Genomic DNA, 18478 nt, shown 5'->3' on the forward strand with positions numbered 1-18478 from the left:
CATACAACTAATAGGTTATTTAAATATATGTCATACTAAATAGTTAGACATTATGATCTTCCAGACCTTTGCTTCTAGAAAATTTCTCTAACTTTAAATTTTAGTTGAATATCCCTGTATGCGAACTACATTAGTTCTGATTGTATATCTCGTCTCCGGCAAACATTTTCGTCTCGTTTTTATTCGTTGACGAAAGTGTCAATACCCTTCGTCACAGTCTTAGGCCTCGCGAAATAATTTTTATTTAGTTATCCTCTCTTTTTATTCTGAAAATAAAGGTCGTTGATGATAACCATGGCGAATATTTTTCGTCAACAAAATTAACACTGCTGAAAATACAGATAAGTCATCAGATATCATTCAGGCGGTCCTCTTGATTAACTGCCGTTTCACACGGGATTTTTGATCGAAATGCATGTGAAGATTTGTCTGTTTAGTTTACCCTAAACTGGGGTATATAGAACCAAAGCGGCCATTTTCGTCACCTTCTCACGCATTTTGTTCAGAGAAAAACGTACTAATTACACATTCAGAGTTTTTTTACATGTTTACAAACCCGAAGGAAAGAAAAAAAACAAAGAGCAAACAACTGATACCCAATCGCATCCACTATTACAAATCTGACTGCGCGGATTCTGAATACACATTCGCAGATTATTGTACACATTCGCAAATCTCAGCAGATATTTAGAGATTCGTACGCAAATTTACAAGTGTAATAACGCACACACGAATTGAGATACCATTACACAACTGTCCGCACACATTTGATACTAATTTTGCAACAACAATAATAGCCCCAGGAGCAAAGAAATTGAAACTACTTAGATAACAACAGTGCTTCAAGGCGAGGGCCAGCACCGGGCCCCATATATGGGAATAGAACAAACGATCGGGCCTTCGTGAAATAAAACGCTTAAAACACTTGCACAAAAATGCCCAAACATAGTCTAGGTATAATCCAGATAGTTAGGAGATGCCAGCCAAACCCAAAACTGTTTCTTACTTACACGGATAAACAAACTCGAGTTGTTAACAAACTAGGGCTGACAGATGTCAACGTGACATTCCCTTATTAAAAGCAGTGTGAAGACTGCTGCTGTGTTCGCAGTCAAACACATTATTTTATATTTTATAAGCTCGGACCCTTTGGAAAATTGATATAAATCTTGTTTTGATCGGCTGAACGACGGCGACACGTCACCAGCCTTCTCAACGCCACCACCAATTAAGTGTCTAAAACAGCAAAATTAAAGCATAAAAAGCTGGCTTACCTTGTTTTAATAGTAGTTTTTCCGATTAATTCCATCCCTGGCTTTGTATCCGAAGTGTTAGAAGTAATTCCCCGCATACCCCCCCGCATATCCTCCCTGGCGCCATGAAGATGTTGTGCAGCAAAAGTTTAAAACAAGGTGGAGCCTGTTATACTGTTAACGTTTGTTTTCTTGTTTAAGGAGCTGCTGGTCCCCGTGTTTAGAAGATGGTTAGCTGAAAAAGCCTTGCCATTCAGGGTGCGCCGATCATACTGTCCCCACACCACCTTATTTTATTCCGGCCCCGAGTTGATTCGCGTGGACGCGCATTGCACGTGCTGAAACCCTATCGTTGACTGATCCATCGGAGGTGAGGTGGGCCTATAACTAAATAACCTGTAACTTAGATCATTTTGAATAACTGAGTGACCTGTAGTCGGCATTTTGTTGCTTATCACAAGCGAGACGATTAATGAAATTATCTTGAATACCTATGAAAACATAAATTTGTATTTTTTTACTGATGTAACAGGTCTGTAATGGTTTAATCCAACTCCTGAATGATTAAGATCCTAGCTAGTGCAGTAACACTAATACAGCATGTGGCGAATAGAAATGTATTTTTTATCTCTGATTCTGGCTGTTCTAGTAACGAATATAAAATTTGAACAACATGAAGATACTCCTGTGCTGTACACACGCATGTCCCTGTTCTGCACACACACATGTCCCTGTGCTGCACACACGCATGTCCCTGTTCTGCACACACGCATGTCCCTGTTCTGCACACACGCATGTCCCTGTGCTGCACACACGCATGTCCCTGTGCTGCACACACGCATGTCCCTGTTCTGCACACACACATGTCCCTGTGCTGCACACACACGCATGTCCCTGTGCTGCACACACGCATGTCCCTCTGCTGCACACACGCATGTCCCTGTGCTGCACACACGCATGTCCCTCTGCTGTACACATGCACATATTAAGTAAATCCAGCTAACTGAGAACACCTGCTTCATGGAATCCCCCCCTACTTCCCCTGTCTCTCTTATTACATAATTGACTACAAATGCTTGATTTCCTCAAAGACCATATTTAGCAGTGATTTCTCTAAACATGCTTTGCAATATATTGATAATTTCTGACCGATTCAGGAAAAATTAGACTCATGTCCTATCCCTGTCATAATTATGATGCACACATCACTGAAATAGAAGGAAACCGTACTAGGAGTAAGACTTATCTTCAAGGTATAACCGAAATCATTAATATAAAAACAATCAATAGAAAGTCAACTAAAACAAAATCTGTGAAGGACTTGGAAAATTGAAAACACTTTGCAAATATGCCTTATCATAATCTCTGCACTGTCCCAGTTCTGTCCAGTGCGGGGCTCAACAAGTGACACAAAGAGAAAAGGATTAAACGCATTTGCATCCAGATCTTTCTTGTGTCGATTTCACACTTCAGATGACTTTCAAGTATTTCTTAAAAACAGATTCTTCCTCTCACTATCAAATAATGTCACAAGAAATTTAATCTTTTTAAGTAACAATAATGTTTTTGAGAATGACGGATGGAAAATCAACTAAAAGTATATGCTACAGTCTGAAAATACGGAATGCTTCCCAAATCTCTCTGTCATCTATGTTCCTTTTGCCAGCCTCCTTTCGGCTTTAGTGCAACAAATGTTTCACCCCCCTATTGGCCAGTTGAAGAAGTGTTTCAACTAAATGTTTTACAACGGTCTCGACCGATTGGCCAAGCGAGGCGACTGGCCCCGTGTGGTTGGCCAGTGAAACAAGGACCCGCCTGCCCCGCTGACATGCTGGTGTTACAGCACGGACATTCCCTTCGCATCGGTGACGTTTTTGGCTTCGCATCCAGCATCCTAGACAATGCACACATTTATGGCCGAAAAACTGCTAAATTTGAGCAAAATCTCTCATATTCTTGGTGTTTTCTTTTTGGCTGTTTCACCACGGGTAAGATATTTTTTTCTGTACAAATTGCATTTCGTAACCAACAAAAGTCATTCTATGGTAAAAGTTCATTTTCTCAAGTAATTCATTTCATTTTGTGTGTCTGATCTGAATTGCCGGGGACAGTGTTTTTCAGGGGTAACCTGGCACGGCACCACAACCTACCACTGGAGGGAATCGGCGCTGAGATTTTTCTTTAGCTTGGCTTAAAAATACTAAAAATGTAATAAATATTGTGACACCAAAGTGTGGCAAAATTACGTGTAAGGTGACAGCCAAGTGAGAGGTCCACCTGAGTTGTATGTAATGACTGGTCAGTATTTCCAGCAAGATTATTAGACTTCCCAGGAAGAGCATTTTTGCTGCCTTAGCACAGGGACACGATTAGTTACAAGGCTGCAGACAACGATAAGTACAATTCCCATACCGGGAGTCGAACTCGGGCCACCTGGTATCTGGTACCTAACTTGGTTAATAGTAGCTTAAACGACGTAAATTAGACACATTTCCCCTTATTGCAGAGCTTCTCCGGTGAACCAGCTAACGTTAGCTTGTAATGTTTCAAGTTTCTCATGTGGGTTTGAAACCCCTTGCACAGACCGTCACTCAATCTGCTCACACGACATTAACACTAAAGGCATATTAAAATGGAAGTTCAAGCTGGAAGATGCTTATTGGTTTTTTTTTTTAAGACAGAGGAGTGATGGAGCTGTGCTGTAGTTCAAACATGTTCCTTTTTTGTGCTTTTACAGACGCTCCCCTCCAAATACTGAGCAGGTTCTGTGCCCATACCGATTTCTTAAAGAAATGATTGACCACAGAAAGTTTGTCATGTCCTGCTGTTTGTTTACTTTTCATTTTGTCTCTTGTGTATTTTTGTTTTTATAGGCCAACATATTTTATTTATGAACACCTTTGCTACTTGTGTAAAACAATAAACATTTTAAAAATTATTTGATTTTCTTTGTTGCTTTTTATCCTCCAGCTTTAAGTCCTGTTTGGTTCATCATGACATTCATAAATTGTATTACATATAAAAGTTCACACACTGATAGGGGTATTAGTAATATATGGCAGTCAATGTTGTCCATAAGACCACATTGTAAAAATGTGTGTCAGTGTATAAAAACACAAATGATTTTCTCACTGTCACTGTTTTGATTACGGGTACAGATATGGTGGTACTGCAATATGTCAGTATATCTACAGACTTTGTCAGTCCTTCATGCAGCTGTAATGATAGAATTAGAACATTTCTGTGTACTGCTACCACATAGTGGACAAATAAAAGATTGCAATCAATTCTAAAATCAGTCAGTCAGCCCAGATGTCTTTACAGGCAGTCCCCGAGTTAAGGAGGCCGACTTACGGACAGCTCATACTTACGATCGGACTGCCATGAAGCCTTTTATATAAAAAATTTGGGCTAAATGCAATGGTTTGTAATAACAAACAGACGCGCCATTAGTGACGCTCCTGAAATCATTGCACGGCTTCAGCGGCTTGCTGGCTGGAAGTACAGTACTGTATGTTTGTTTTTTACTGTATAGCAGTAATAATAATGATAATTATTATCATGTACTGCATTTACTTTTCTGACTTTCCTACAAATTCACCTTAAAGACTGACTTTGGGAACCGATCTGGTTTGTAACCTGACGACTGCCTGTACTCTGAATATAACCTCCTACCCGACATTAATCCATATGATGTCCGTCCATTGAAGGGCTCATACACAGTTAAGGGCTGAACTACATGCTGTCAAATTATAATGAATTTATACATTTTCCTGGGATATCTGCTGTTAGTCATTATAAACACGAAGTGAAGAAATAAGCATCCTGAAGTAAGTGATTCTCACCTGGAGGCCCATCAGAGGATGAAGAGGAGCATCAGAGGACCCTTATGTGTGTCTCACTGACCTCAGATCTGTGGAGACTGACACTCACTTCCTGATTCTCCTAATCTGCATTGTTTCTCTGTCTCTATCTGTGATTGAGGAGTCCAATGAAAAATCCACTTTCTCCTCTCTGATTGGCTGATACGAGTTCTGCTGTCTTCTGTGTCACCTACTGACAGACCACAGCCCACCTGACCAACGTCGACCTTTACAGCAGTGACTGGCTGTGGCATGTGTGGCTCTATAAGAGCAGCCCTGCATGTGCTGAGGAGGCCAGCAGCACTGCCATGGGGTGTGTGCCACTGGGGGAGGGAGGGTGTCTGGGGGCAGGGGGGGAGGAAGAGCAGGAGGAAGAGCAGTGCCCAGGGCTCTACATCAGCAAGAAACTGTCAGCGAGAGAGACAAAGTACAATTAATTAATCTTTAATTGATACTTTATTGATCCGAATTGCAAAGGGCTGGTCGTTAAGAGTCTTGCTCAAGGACCCACAGAGGCTGGGTTCAAACCTGCGACCTTCTGATTACAAGGACACAGGCTTAGCCCACTGAGCCACATGCTGCCCCAAAGCACCACTGACAAAATTATTTTGATAATTAAGTGAGCTGTCCTCACCCTCCGCTTCTACTTCCTGGGGGGGGGGGGGTACTTCCCCCTCTGTTGTGTCCGTGCTCCCCCCATTACTCAGATCACTTAGCACTGTCTAGCTGGAACACCCTTCAGCTTCCAGGGAGCCTATTAGCTGGGGGGCGGGACCTGGTCTGGACTGACTCCCTCCCCCAAGAAGGTGGGGGTCAGTGCAGCAGTGGATAGTTCAGGTCCAGAAAGTAAAAGTCCAGACCAAGATTTAGTTTCAACCAACCAGCTGAGTACTCTGTGTCTGTGGCACTTTACACAACTAGTTGTTTGAAACAACATCTAAAACTGGATTTTTACTCTCTGGACCTAAACTATCCACTTCTGGATCAGTGTCATTCTTAAAGTCGTGTTTCAGCTTCTGGCAAAGTTCTCTCAGGAGCCTATCTCTGTTGTATGTACAGTCGGCATGTAATTCATTCCTGCCCAGGTCCCTGACAAACAGTTGGAGGGAGAATTACTTCTTATCAGAGTATGTGAATTTATACACACACCAGCAGCTGTGACAGAGTAAGACATTTCCTGTATACTGCTGCCACATAGTGGACACAAAGAAGACTGCAGTCAATTCTAAAATCAAAGTTAGTCAACATGCTACCACCACAGACTATTACAGTTTTTCTGAATTGCTAAAACGCATTTCCTAAAATCTCCTCTTCTTTTCTCAAAACACTAAGCACAAACCCTAAAGTTCAAGCTATGCTCATAAAACCTTTTACTTGTCTTGCAAAATCAAACAGTTGAACCAAGACTATTTTAACTTTACTCAAAATCAAGCACAACTGTCAGAAAACACACAAAACACTACTCAGAAATTGACACACTACATAAACAAATGCAAATCACTCTGGGATAAAAGGAAAATAATCTTTATTTAGGACATTCCTGTACTTATGAAAGCTTATTTACATCCAAACAAAGAAACCTGCAGCAAAACAAAATGCACTCTGTACTTTTACATATTTTTACATCAAAATCAATCAGTCATTCAGCCGCATCATCATGCCTCTGCATCCGGTCAGGCCACAGGACTTCATCTACATCACATGCAATGTTCTCCTTTGCAAGAAAACGTGGAAAGAATCCTTCGTGAAGAGGGAGCTGAGCTGGAAGGCAAAGCTTTTGATTTACCAGTCGATCTATCTTCCTACCCTCACCTATGGTCTTGAGCTCTGGGTAGTGACTGAAAGAATGAGACTGTGGATACAAACGACCGGAATGAGCTTCCTCCACAGCAGGCCTGGGCTCAGCCTTAGAGACAGGGTGAGGAGCTCAGACATTCGGGAGGAGCACTGAGTAAAGCCGCTGCTCCTCCGCATTGAACTGAGCCAACTGAGGGAGGTCTGGGCATCCCTGCTTAGACTGCTGCCCCTGTGACCGGACCCCAGATAAGCGGCAGAAAATGGATGGATGGATGGATGGAAGGAAGGAAGGAAGGACGGACAGACAAGAGAAAGAGACACTGGCCAATACTTTCTCAAAATACTGTATATTATGATAATAGACATTTTATATTATACAAATAAACTAATACTACTAATGATATTTTCTCCATTAATATAAAAGTGACATTTCACAGACCGCCAGAATAAAACCTCACATTTACATTTATCTTATTTAGCAAAAGTTTTTCTCCAAAGCGACGTACAAGTGCAGCAAATGGCGTCTTGATCACGGTAAAAATGCACAACAGCCACGAATGTCTGTTTCTCACTGGCTGATTCTTACTGTTGCACTGCAATGTGACAGTGCTGCATGCCATTTAAATACAGCTCACATCACTGTAAGATGCTCCTCTCTGGTGATTTTCCCTCCCCATCACTGGAGTGTCTGCGTGTCCCTCACAGCTCTCATCCTGGGCAGCAGCTCCCCACATGTAGAGGAGCCTCTCTGTGTTGCTGCCCCCTACTGCACGAGGAATAACAGATAAGCATTAACATCAGTTTGGTTTCTCAGACACTAACACCTTCCTTAGCATTTCAGGGAATGTAGAGAATCAATGTTAGTGCTACAGGAACAGGAAATGAACCAGAGTGATACATTAATCTGGGAAACCTCTTTAGCTTCATCCGGTTTAAAATCTGATGGCAAGTGAACCGCAGGTATGATGCTGGAATCATGACCATATACAGTGTCAAAGGAAACTCATAGCTAGGTGAACAGTAGGCAGGGTGTATATTTTGGCAGCTTGGATGCCATGGGACCATCTGATTGTGTAATTAGTACCACAGTAATTCTTCCTTTCTGTTGCGGTGATACTGGCACTTTAATATCAGCGAAACGGCAGAGTATGTGAGGGGCCGGAGCTCCCATATGACATCAGGGTTAGGAAGTGGCTGTAGAGCAGAGTGTGTGAGGGGCTGGAGCTCCCATATGACATCAGGGTTAGGAAGTGGCTGGAGAGCAGAGTGTGTGAGGGGCCGGAGCTCCCATATGACATCAGGGTTAGGAAGTGGCTGTAGTGCAGAGCTGAGTGTATATAGCTAAAATATACGAATAGATGGTTATAAAATACCGAAACGGTCAGCAATATCAGGACAAAAGTATAATCATCAGCAGACTAAGGGAGATGAGTGATGATTTTGTTATTCTTCGATTCCCGGAGACTGGGAAAACGTGCTGGGTGTGTGATATCCCCTCCTCGGCACCACTGACCAGCGGGGCAGAGGAAGTGACAGTAAAGTACGCTGGTGGATGTCTATGGATGCTGACATACATGGGTTGTCATGGGCTGGCGGTGGGGTCGCTTTGGCTTTGCATGACTGCTTCACGCTTGCTGGGTTGTCTGTTGGGGGGTGATGCTTGGCGGTTCCTTCTTGCGTTAATTGACGTGCCAGCTAATTTGGTGGCATGCCGGTTGATGTATGGGGTGGCTGTGGGCTGGCGTCCCCTGGCTGGTGGCTTAGTGGGTGTGGGGTGCTCAGGGGGGGCTGCAGTTACCATTGGTTCTTGCTGGGCGGCGTGGGTCTGTGATGCGTCTTGTATTGGTTTGTGCATTGGATCGTCGGGGGTCATGGATTGCTTGGGTGTTGCTTAGATGTATGGATTTTGTCCTTATAAAGTGTCATTTTATGTAGTTGTGGTGTTTTTCCTTTATTTTGGAACCAGCCACTACTGTTGTCTATAGATGTCCAATAGACTGAATTGTCATTAGGAGGTCGAACTAAAGTGTGTTTTATGTTTCTCATAATCGTTAAGTACGGCAGTTACGTTATAAAAAGTAATGCTGTTCTTTAACGAGTGCAGTCGAGATTTTCTTCCATGGCCGGTGGCATCATTTATAACCAGTGAACATATGACCCACATGCAGCATGGCACAGACTAAATGTATCACAGCTCATGTTACAGCAGATTGTCCAAACTCACCTCTCTGTGCTTCAGGGTGACTGAGCTGTAGATCACGTCGCTGGCTGGGTTCACAGCAGGACAGTGTGGAGAACATCCTGAGGACACCTGCTGAGAGTATTTAGCTGCTTACAGTAGAGGTACAAGACCAACCTTTGTACAGAAACTACAAATCCACTCCCAAACTCCCAAACCTCCCATGTGAATCACTATGAAATATCAGGGGTATCATGGTACTTCTTGGTTCATTACAGCTAATTCTGATACACATGGATCTGAGAGATCAGCTGAGGTGTAGATGTACCTGCCCAGTCAGTACATTATTGATATACTTGTCACTCTCATTGGTATGGGCATAGGAGCAGTATCACAAAAACTGATTTACATGAAACCATCTTACCTCTAGAACTGGCAGGACAATGGAGCTGTAGGTGACATCAGCACCAGGCTCCTCAGGGGTCTGAGAGAGGAACATTATGACCATGTATCTCTACAGAACCACCTGTCCATTCTTTAACTAACAACAATGAAACGTCATTATTGATGAATTTGGAGATAATCCAATGTACAAGCAAATGACTTTACCATTAAAGTTATTGTCCAAAATTAAGACTTTTTATTTCCATTTAGAAACCATTTTTACCATAATGCAGTAACTCACTTTTGAACTGGCAATGAATAATAAAGGAACTATCAGCACCCGGTACTGAATGACAAGAGGAGTACCGACACAGTCCTTGGAGCTGTTTGATGCGCTACACTAACAGTTAGACTATTCCATACTCTAACTACACACTGTGTAAAGAAGTGCTTCCTCAAATTCGTTTTAAAATGTTCTCCCACTAATTTCCACCTATGGCCACAGGTTCTAGTATTTAAACTAATATTGAAACAGCATCCAGACCTGATAGAATCTTAAGATTCAAGCACTGGGGGTAGGAACTATCAAAAACACACACAGGAGACACTACTCTGATATTACACTGTTACAACACTCTATTTACAGCGCAAGTACATAAGTACACACATTATGTAACATGATTACACACACAGTATAAGCCGATAACCTGAATGATCAGTTGAGCAGACCAGCCCCGCAGCCTCATGATATCATTGTATGTACTTTATTCCTGTGCCTTACCTGTCCTGGGGGGTCTCCCTCGCTGATGCCAGTTCTGTCTATTACTGCATATTCAGGTTCTGGGTTCAGCTAGAACAAAGTTACAGTTGAGTGTTCAAAACATTCACACCTCGTTCATTTTACATCATCTTTTTATACAGAAACTGAACGAGTTACAGGCTGTTGACAGTTCGGATTCAGTTTTTTTTTCATATAATATTGTGGCACCAAGCAGACCAAGACATTGAAAGAGCAGCAAAGAACAAAAAGACTTGCTTGTCGGGGTAGAACATGCTCTTTATCTGCAGTCTTTAGCAGGAAAATAAGAAGCACCCAACGAGCACCAGACCTAACACAGTATGAAAACACAGGAATGTCAGACGCTGGACCGTCAGGTACGCAAACGGTGGGTGTCGCGTTTTAAGGAAGACATGAGGCAGGTTGTAAACCGAAGCTGTTCAGTCATTTTTTCCCAAAAAAACTGCTCTCCTCTTCCTGAGCACTGTCCCCTTAATATTCCCCAAACGTAACTTGTTTTTTGTGTGAGTACATAACCTAACGGCAATAGTGGGGTTCCTCGCCATCCAGGACTGATCAAACCGCAGCTTCATCTTGTGCTGCTGGGCGGACACCCTGTGGCAGCATGTAGGGGGAGGGGCCACTGGCCTTGAGTCGATCCAGTGGAAGCTGCAGTTCGCAGCCCAACATAAGTGACGCTGGCGAGCAGCCTGTTGTGCTGTGCTTGGTGGCTCTGTAATGGAGCAGTGTGTGAAGGAGCACCGCTGAAAAGGGGTAACCTTCAGCTAAGTGGGCTCAGATGCCATACTTAAGGGTCTGATTGAGACGCTCCGCTCCGCCATCGGCCTGGGGGTGATATGAAGCTGTGCAGATGTGACGGATGCCTGGATCCGTCAGAAAGGCTTCGAACTCAGCAGACACAAATTGGGGCCCATTATCCATCGTAATAGCCAGAGGAAGTTCCCATCGAGCAAAGAGGGCGTCTAAAAAGTCAGTGAGTACCCGTGCCGTGACAGTGCCAGTGGAGACCACCTCAGGCCACTTAGAGTGGAGATCATGCACCACAAGGAGGAACCGCTGCTGGTGTGGAACTCCATGTAGTTCCCCACAGATATCCAGTAGGAGATGTTCCCCAGGATGGGCCAAACCGGAGGCTGCAGGGGGGGTGGTGCAGGTTGGCCCATTTTCCTGCTCATAAGGCAAGCTGCACAATCCCTAACTAGATTTTCTATGTCCCTATCAATGCCGGGCCACCATACTAGGTCCCTACAACGTGGTTTGACATGTACAATGCCCAAATGGCCTTCATGTGCCATGCTAAGAACACGGGCCTGAAGGCTGCTTGGCACCACTGTGACAGCTCCACGAGCTACGCAGTGCTCATTCCAACATGAAAGCTCATCCCTGACCCTGTGGTAAGGGGTCACCTCAGCAGAGACTTCAGTCGGCCAGCCTGTGCGAATGTATGTACGAAGCTGAGGAAGGACTGGGTCTGGTTCTGAGGCCAGCCGGAGTTCATCAAAGGAGACAGCTGTCTTCAGTGGTGTGTGCATCATCTGGCTGAGGTCTGGTTCCTGAGAGATGGAGTCAGGTGCTGCAGGATACTGGCTGTAGCGGGACAGCAGGTCTGCCACAACGTTATCACAACCTGGGGTAAAACAGGATGATATTGTACTGTACTGTCAGGGCCTAGTGGTCAGTGCGCAGTGTAAATGCCCTGCCATAAAGATACATGTGCCACCGCTCACAGGCCCAGACACAGGCTAGAGCCTCACGTTCGCCCACGGAATATTTCCGTTCGGTGGGGGTGAGAGCACGGGAGGCAGAGCCAATGGGCCAGTCCACTCCATCCTGCAGCTGTGACAGTACAGCTCCAACTGCCACAGCTGAGGCATCACAGGTGACAGAGGTGGGGCAGGAGAGGGAAAAGTTTGCCAGGATAGGAGGTGATGTGAGATGGGACTTCCGGAGCTGGAAAGCCTCAAAGCAGGCTGGCATCCAAATGCATCTTTCTGCAGCAGCTGATGTAATGGAGCTGTGGTAGCGGAGTAGTGAGGCCAAAAACACAGGTAATAAGCTGTTATGCCCAGGAAAGAGAGAACCTGGTTAGCATTCGTGGGTCCAGAAATACGCTGAATGGCCTCAATATTAGGTTGAAGTGGAATGAGGCCCTCAGCCGTGAGGCAGAATCCATGGACCATGATGTCATCGAGGTAGATAATCACCCCAGGTATGCCAGTGAAGATGGTAGTCATAATCTTCTGGAAGCAGCTGGGGGCAGAGCTAAGCCCAAATGAGACCCATGTGCACTGAAACACTCCAGCATGTGTCACAAAAGCCGTGAGATTCTGGCTGTCAGGCTGGAGAGGGATCTGCAGATAGCTCCGACGAAGGCCCAGTTTTGTGAAGACCATCGAGCCATGAAAGTGGGAAGTGACTTCTACTATGGAAGGGAGGGGGTACTTGTCAGGGACGACGGCCTTGTTTACAGCCCGGAGGTCGACACAGACTCCTGCATTTCTACTTAGCTATCACCAGATTTGAGATCCACTGAGAAGCATCAACTAGCTCAATAATGTCTGCCTCCAGCAGGTGGCGCAGCTCAGCAGCAACACCATCATGAAGGGCCAGGGGACTCAACATGGGAGCTGAAGTACTGAAGTTATAGATGGGACAAGTAGGGGTTGGTGATTAAATGTGGAGAGACAGCCTACGCCCTCCAACAGGGGACTGCTGCTGCCATGGCAAGTTAAAACGGCAGATCCAGTCGTATCCAGTAGGAAGAATCCAAGGGCAGTAAAAAAGTCAAGGCCCATGTTGGCAAAATGGTGGGAGACGTGAAAGGGAAAGTCTGGGACTAGTTTAGAGCCACAGCGGACTGATAGCCGGCTGGAGCCTAACATGTGAATTTTGGAAGTGCCATAGCCACATGGAGCAGGAACGGCCTTAGAAAGTGGCACATGGGAAAAAAACTACCGTACAGTATCTAGATTTAACAGAGAGAATGTGGCCCCAGTACCCAATAAGAGGGGAAGGCAGACTTTGTCCAGCTCTGCAGTACAGGTTTTAAAAGCTGGCAGTGTGAATAGTTGTAGAAGCAGATGGAGGTACAGTGGAGAGTGACAGCGCTGTAGAATTTGCAGGTGTCGACCGGCATACTTTGGCAAAATGGTTAACTTTGCCACAGCGCTGGCACCGTTGCCCATGGGCAGGACAGCTCCGGGCCCCAGTAACACGGCGTCATGATACGGCAAGCTCGGACTGGGAAAACAGGCGAAGGACAAAAAGGGATTTAATAGGGAGCCGGATCGGCATACGGAACAAAAATCACCATAACAATACAATGACAGAACTAGGGAAACATTCTCTGACCTGGACATAAATACACAAAACTAATGAAGACACTTCGAAACAGCTGGTAAACACGGGGATTCCACGGCATCCAGGAGGATCAGACGGGCGGGTCGACACATTGGAGAATGAGCCACAATTCCCACAGCGTTGTCGTTGTTGCTTTCGCGGTGTATAATGCACTTCTGAACCAACTTCAGATAGTCCTGACGAAGGTGGCTGTGATGCAGATACATATTGTGCAGGGAGCGAGGTGACAGCGGGGTAAGGTAATTTAGACGTAAACTCCGCTGCTGTTTCAATTTGAAACGCGACTTGTATAGCGATAGCGAGGTCATGTGCTGCCGTCAACAGTCGCTCTCTAATTTTAGGGTGGTTAGAGTGTTCAGCCAGCTGACCACGAATGAATTCATCCTGCATGCCACCAAATTTACAAAGACTGGCTAAACCACGCAGATTAGCCACGTACTGATGTACGGACTCACCCGGCTGCTGTCGCCTTCGGCGAAAAAGAATCTGCCACAGGATGACACTTTGTGGAGCTGCGAAGTGAGAACCCAGGAGCGAAACAGCGTCTTCATACATCTCCGCAGGTCCGAGCGTCCGAAAGATCTGCCGTCCTTCCGTGCCTAAGCAGTGAATAAGTATGGCTTTCTTCCGAGCGTCGCTGACTTCATGCTGTCCCAGGACATCCGAGTATGTCTGGAATGATTCCAGCCAGCGAGTCCAAGGGACAGGAGGTTCGCCGGGAAGTGCAAGAGAAGGTGAAGGTGGTGGAAGTGCAAGCTCTATTCTCGTCGCCAAAATGTCACGTTTTAAGGAAGACCGAAGCTGTTCATTTATTTTTTCCAAAAAAATTGCTCTCCTCATCCCGTATACTGTCCCCTTAATATTCCCCAGACGTGACGTGTTTTTTGTGCGTGTACATAAAAGTGAGTAATTTACACGATGCTAAAGACATGCGAGGGTCGTACAGGGTGCATACAAGACACGGGCAACCATATATGCCACGATCGGGAACACAAGTATTAATCATAACTATGGGCTGAATGGGGAAACATACTCTGAGGCGGACTTAAATACACAGGACTAATTATATGTAACAAGAAGCAGCTGATAACACGAGGATTCAACATGAGGTAGGTGAGGGGGCGTTGCACACATGAGGATCGGCACGATCGGAGCATGACAGATTTTCTTCCCATATGAAACATGAACTTACTGTCCTTCCTAGATTTTGGCTCCCAGCCACATTTTTCTCTACAAGGAAAGAAATGAGGAAAAAAATAGAAAATTATTCTGCTGACACCATTGTCTCTGTCCTTAACCGACACAGATGACTTGCTTTGTAACAAACACATTCACTTTTAATCAGCATGTACATACATCTGAAAATATTATCAAGTCTAATTAATGAGTAAAACTATCTACTGAATAGGGGCAATAGTTTTCTTATTTCTATGACAACTGATTACCAGTCTGAGCTTGCTGGTAACCAATCAGTGAATCCCAGCCGGCCCTGGTTAGAATAACTAATTCAGGGAGGTTTTTATAAGCTCAGCTGGGTGGACACAGACTCAGGGGGTCAGAGGAAAGTCTGCAGGATCATGGAGGAAAGGGTTCGGGTTAGAAAGGCTCCTTCAGGGCTGCTGTCCTCTGATGTCCTGTTTGTACTATAGTGGATTTTAGCTCTGCACTGTTATTCTTTTTCCAAAGGGTTGTGACCACGTTCTATGTTTTAATTTCACTGCATAGACCTGTGTGTCTGAATGCTGCTGTCTGTGTCCCTGTCAAGCAATCTTTGGAAAAGGATAAAAGCATGAAGTTGCCACTCACTGTGTTTGTCCCGCACTTTCCATGTGATGATGATGACCAACAGCAGCACCAATAAGCTCAGTCCTACATACAGAGCCAGCTGGATCAAAGAGCTGAATAAGAGGGTGGATGTGAACAGTAAAGTCTTACATGCTTTATAGAAACACGGTACAGCCACATCTGTACTATTACACAGGACACATGTGAGGAACAGGAGACATTAACAAAGAGCATGAAAATAGTTAGAGATTATCACACAACATGTTACATTATTTTGTAAAAACAGGCCTGCAGTTATTCCCCAGCAGCACAGGGCACAAGGCAAGGGCTCACCCTGGATGGGATGGGATCTCAAGTTTATTATTAAGAAAATGAAATAAAATTTTATTTTTTTTTTTCCTTAAAATTAAAATGACAGTTTCCCATTACTTTGTGATCAGGTAAATGCTGCTAGCTGGACCCCCACACTACTGTAAATGCTGCTGAATGCTTACCTCCGTTTTTCATTATTAATCCCCTCCTTCTTCATCATGTGCAGAGAAAGGGAGAGCAGTGGAAACAGGAGAAAGGATTGTTAATAAAAAACAGTGTTCTGTTAGTCAATAAAGACTAAGAAAAGGTCACTCTTGAAACTGAAATATAAATTATGAAAGATATTCTACAGAGAAAATGATTAGATGGAGAACAATGAATTAGGGTCATAATCTTGAACTAATGTTAATGTGTGTTTCTTCCTGCTAGAGGGAGTCTTTCCTTGCCAGTATCGCCTCAGGCTTACTTGGTGGGGGTTCGCGCCGGTTATATGTAAAGCTCTTTGTGACTATGACTGTTGTTAAAAGCGCTATATAAATAAAATTGAATTGAAATTACTTGAGTAGTAACAATTCATCCCCATAAGGATGAAAAAAGCCTGAATTAAGTTGCAAGCTACATGGATTTGTCTAGATTTGTATACATAACAAGTGGCTGGCTGTATGTCTGTGGAAAATTTTTGTCATATTACAGACTGATCATAAACTACCAGTTGCTGCATCCTGAGGACTCAGTACAGCTTCCAGGTGTAACAAACAGAGCGTGATCTGTATCTGATGAGGTTATCAGAGCTGAATTACAGGATGTCTCTCTAAGAATTAAGGCTGATGTGTAAGTCAATATTCCAATACATTCATAGACACATAAAACTACAGCCATCCACCCATCTATCTTCTACCCCTTTCTCCTGGTCAGGGATGTGGGGCCTGGAGCCTATCCCAGGCAGGACAGGGCACAGGGATGGAGTACATCCTGGACAGGATGCCAGTCAGTCATAGGGTACATAGACACACACTCTCTATTAGAGACACCATTTAGCCTGACTTCATGTCTTTGGACTGCGGGAGGAAACCCACACAGCACATGGAGAACATGCAAACTCCACACACACAGAGCAGAAGCCAGATTCAAACCCCTAAACATGAAGGTGTTAAGTAACAGCGCCGCCTTCTGGACCACCGTGCCACTAGCATAGAAACTATAATCCCAATAAATTACCTTATTTCACAATATCTGAAAACAGGGGACTATCCCCACAAAGAAGCACAGATCCCCTTCATGAAGGAAACTGTAGGGTTAATTAGTTTGTATCCATTTATATTCAAGCATAGATGATTCACATGCAGATTTAAATGAATTACTTACGTTTAACAGTAATATGAACTGGGAGCTGCAGGTTTCCAGCAGCACACCAATACCAGCCAGTGTCCTTCCTCTCCAGTCCACTCATTGTCACACTGAAGACTTTATTTTCTGTGTCATCCCTGATCAGGACAGGCCTCCCATCCAAACCCCCAGATCTCTCTGATGCACAGAAGCCCCCAATCTTACACCACGTCCTTGGTTTGTTGTTGTTTCCATAGCGACACTGAACACTGACACTGCCTCCTTCCACACCCATCACCTCCTGTTTGTCTACTGACAGCCCTGGAGGACCTGAACACACAGGTAAAACACTCAAAGATTTGCATAGCAATGAAATGTTTATGAATATCAGCCCATTACAACATGCATATGTAAATGTTTGTCAAATAAACTGACATTTCTTAACATATTACTTATCATATTTAACCTCATGAAGTCGCCCATTTAAACTATCACTTGTTACTTCTTCCAAGTCTCGTTTATCACATTGAATGAAAATAAAATGCAGATTTTTATAGTATAAAAGCATCTTTTCCTTTAATATTTCTGTTAACGTCCTTCCTTTCTGGCTAAATGACATGTTACATACTGTGCATTTCATTGGCTACAGTCTGCAGTACAGACATCTTACCATCAGTGACTGACAGGTTAACCCGATCTCCAACATCTGAGGCTCCACTATGCTTCACACAGTACCTATCAGAGTCCTCAGCTGTCAGATTGTTGATGGTCACAGTGAAGATTCGCTGGTCAGGATCATCTCTGACTCACCCTTTACCCTCCTGTGGAGAGTCAGTCTGTACTATGAGAGCACATGAACTTACATTAAACCCTCTGCACCAGTATTTCACATGAGTTTTATATCTGTCACCATATAAACATGGGATGGTGACAGATCCTGCTCTCTGTACAGACACCCGTCTCAGTGTGGACACACCTGCAGGAACAGTATGAAAATTACCAGGCTGATTAACTCTCTTTCCCACTTACACCATTTATGCACAAATTAATAAAGAGGTAGAATACTAAACAAAGAATATTAAAATCTGCTTTGCTAATGGCACGGTGATGTAGTGCTTAGTGCTGTTGCCTCACAGATCTGCAACCAGAGTCTGACTCTCTGGTATGGCTCTGTGTCTGTGGAGTTTGCATGCTCCCCCCATGTCATCGTGGGGTTTCCTCCAGGGATTCCTCACTGTGCTGGCTCCCCACTGCGCAATGGCTGTATGTGAGTATTTGTAAAGGTCAGATAGACATTACATTGTGGGGACCAAATGTCCCCACAATGTAATAAAAACCTGTAATTTTGACGTTGTGGGGACCATTTTTTTCAGTTCCCATAAGGAGAAATTCAGTTCTCTAAAAATATGTGACTGCAATA

General features: G+C 44.2%; 2 protein-coding genes across 2 annotated transcripts in view; both read right to left on the reverse strand.

Annotated features, from left to right (window-relative positions):
• The window catches only part of LOC125740345 (polymeric immunoglobulin receptor-like), a 65482-nt gene that overhangs the window by 32836 nt on the left and 14168 nt on the right, over positions 1–18478 (reverse strand). The window lies entirely within an intron of this gene.
• The window catches only part of LOC125740338 (uncharacterized), a 115180-nt gene continuing 103326 nt past the window's right edge, over positions 6625–18478 (reverse strand). The window contains exons 2-7 of the mRNA XM_049011324.1: positions 15442–15533; positions 14828–14865; positions 10258–10326; positions 9517–9576; positions 9138–9224; positions 6625–7679 (exon numbers count right to left, since the gene is read on the reverse strand). Of these exons, the coding sequence (XP_048867281.1) occupies positions 7677–7679; positions 9138–9224; positions 9517–9576; positions 10258–10326; positions 14828–14865; positions 15442–15533 (349 nt within the window). The 3' untranslated portion in view covers positions 6625–7676. The remainder of the gene's footprint in view (positions 7680–9137; positions 9225–9516; positions 9577–10257; positions 10327–14827; positions 14866–15441; positions 15534–18478) is intronic.

Source organism: Brienomyrus brachyistius, chromosome 4, assembly GCF_023856365.1.
Source record: "Brienomyrus brachyistius isolate T26 chromosome 4, BBRACH_0.4, whole genome shotgun sequence".
NCBI classification, from domain to species: domain Eukaryota; kingdom Metazoa; phylum Chordata; class Actinopteri; order Osteoglossiformes; family Mormyridae; genus Brienomyrus; species Brienomyrus brachyistius.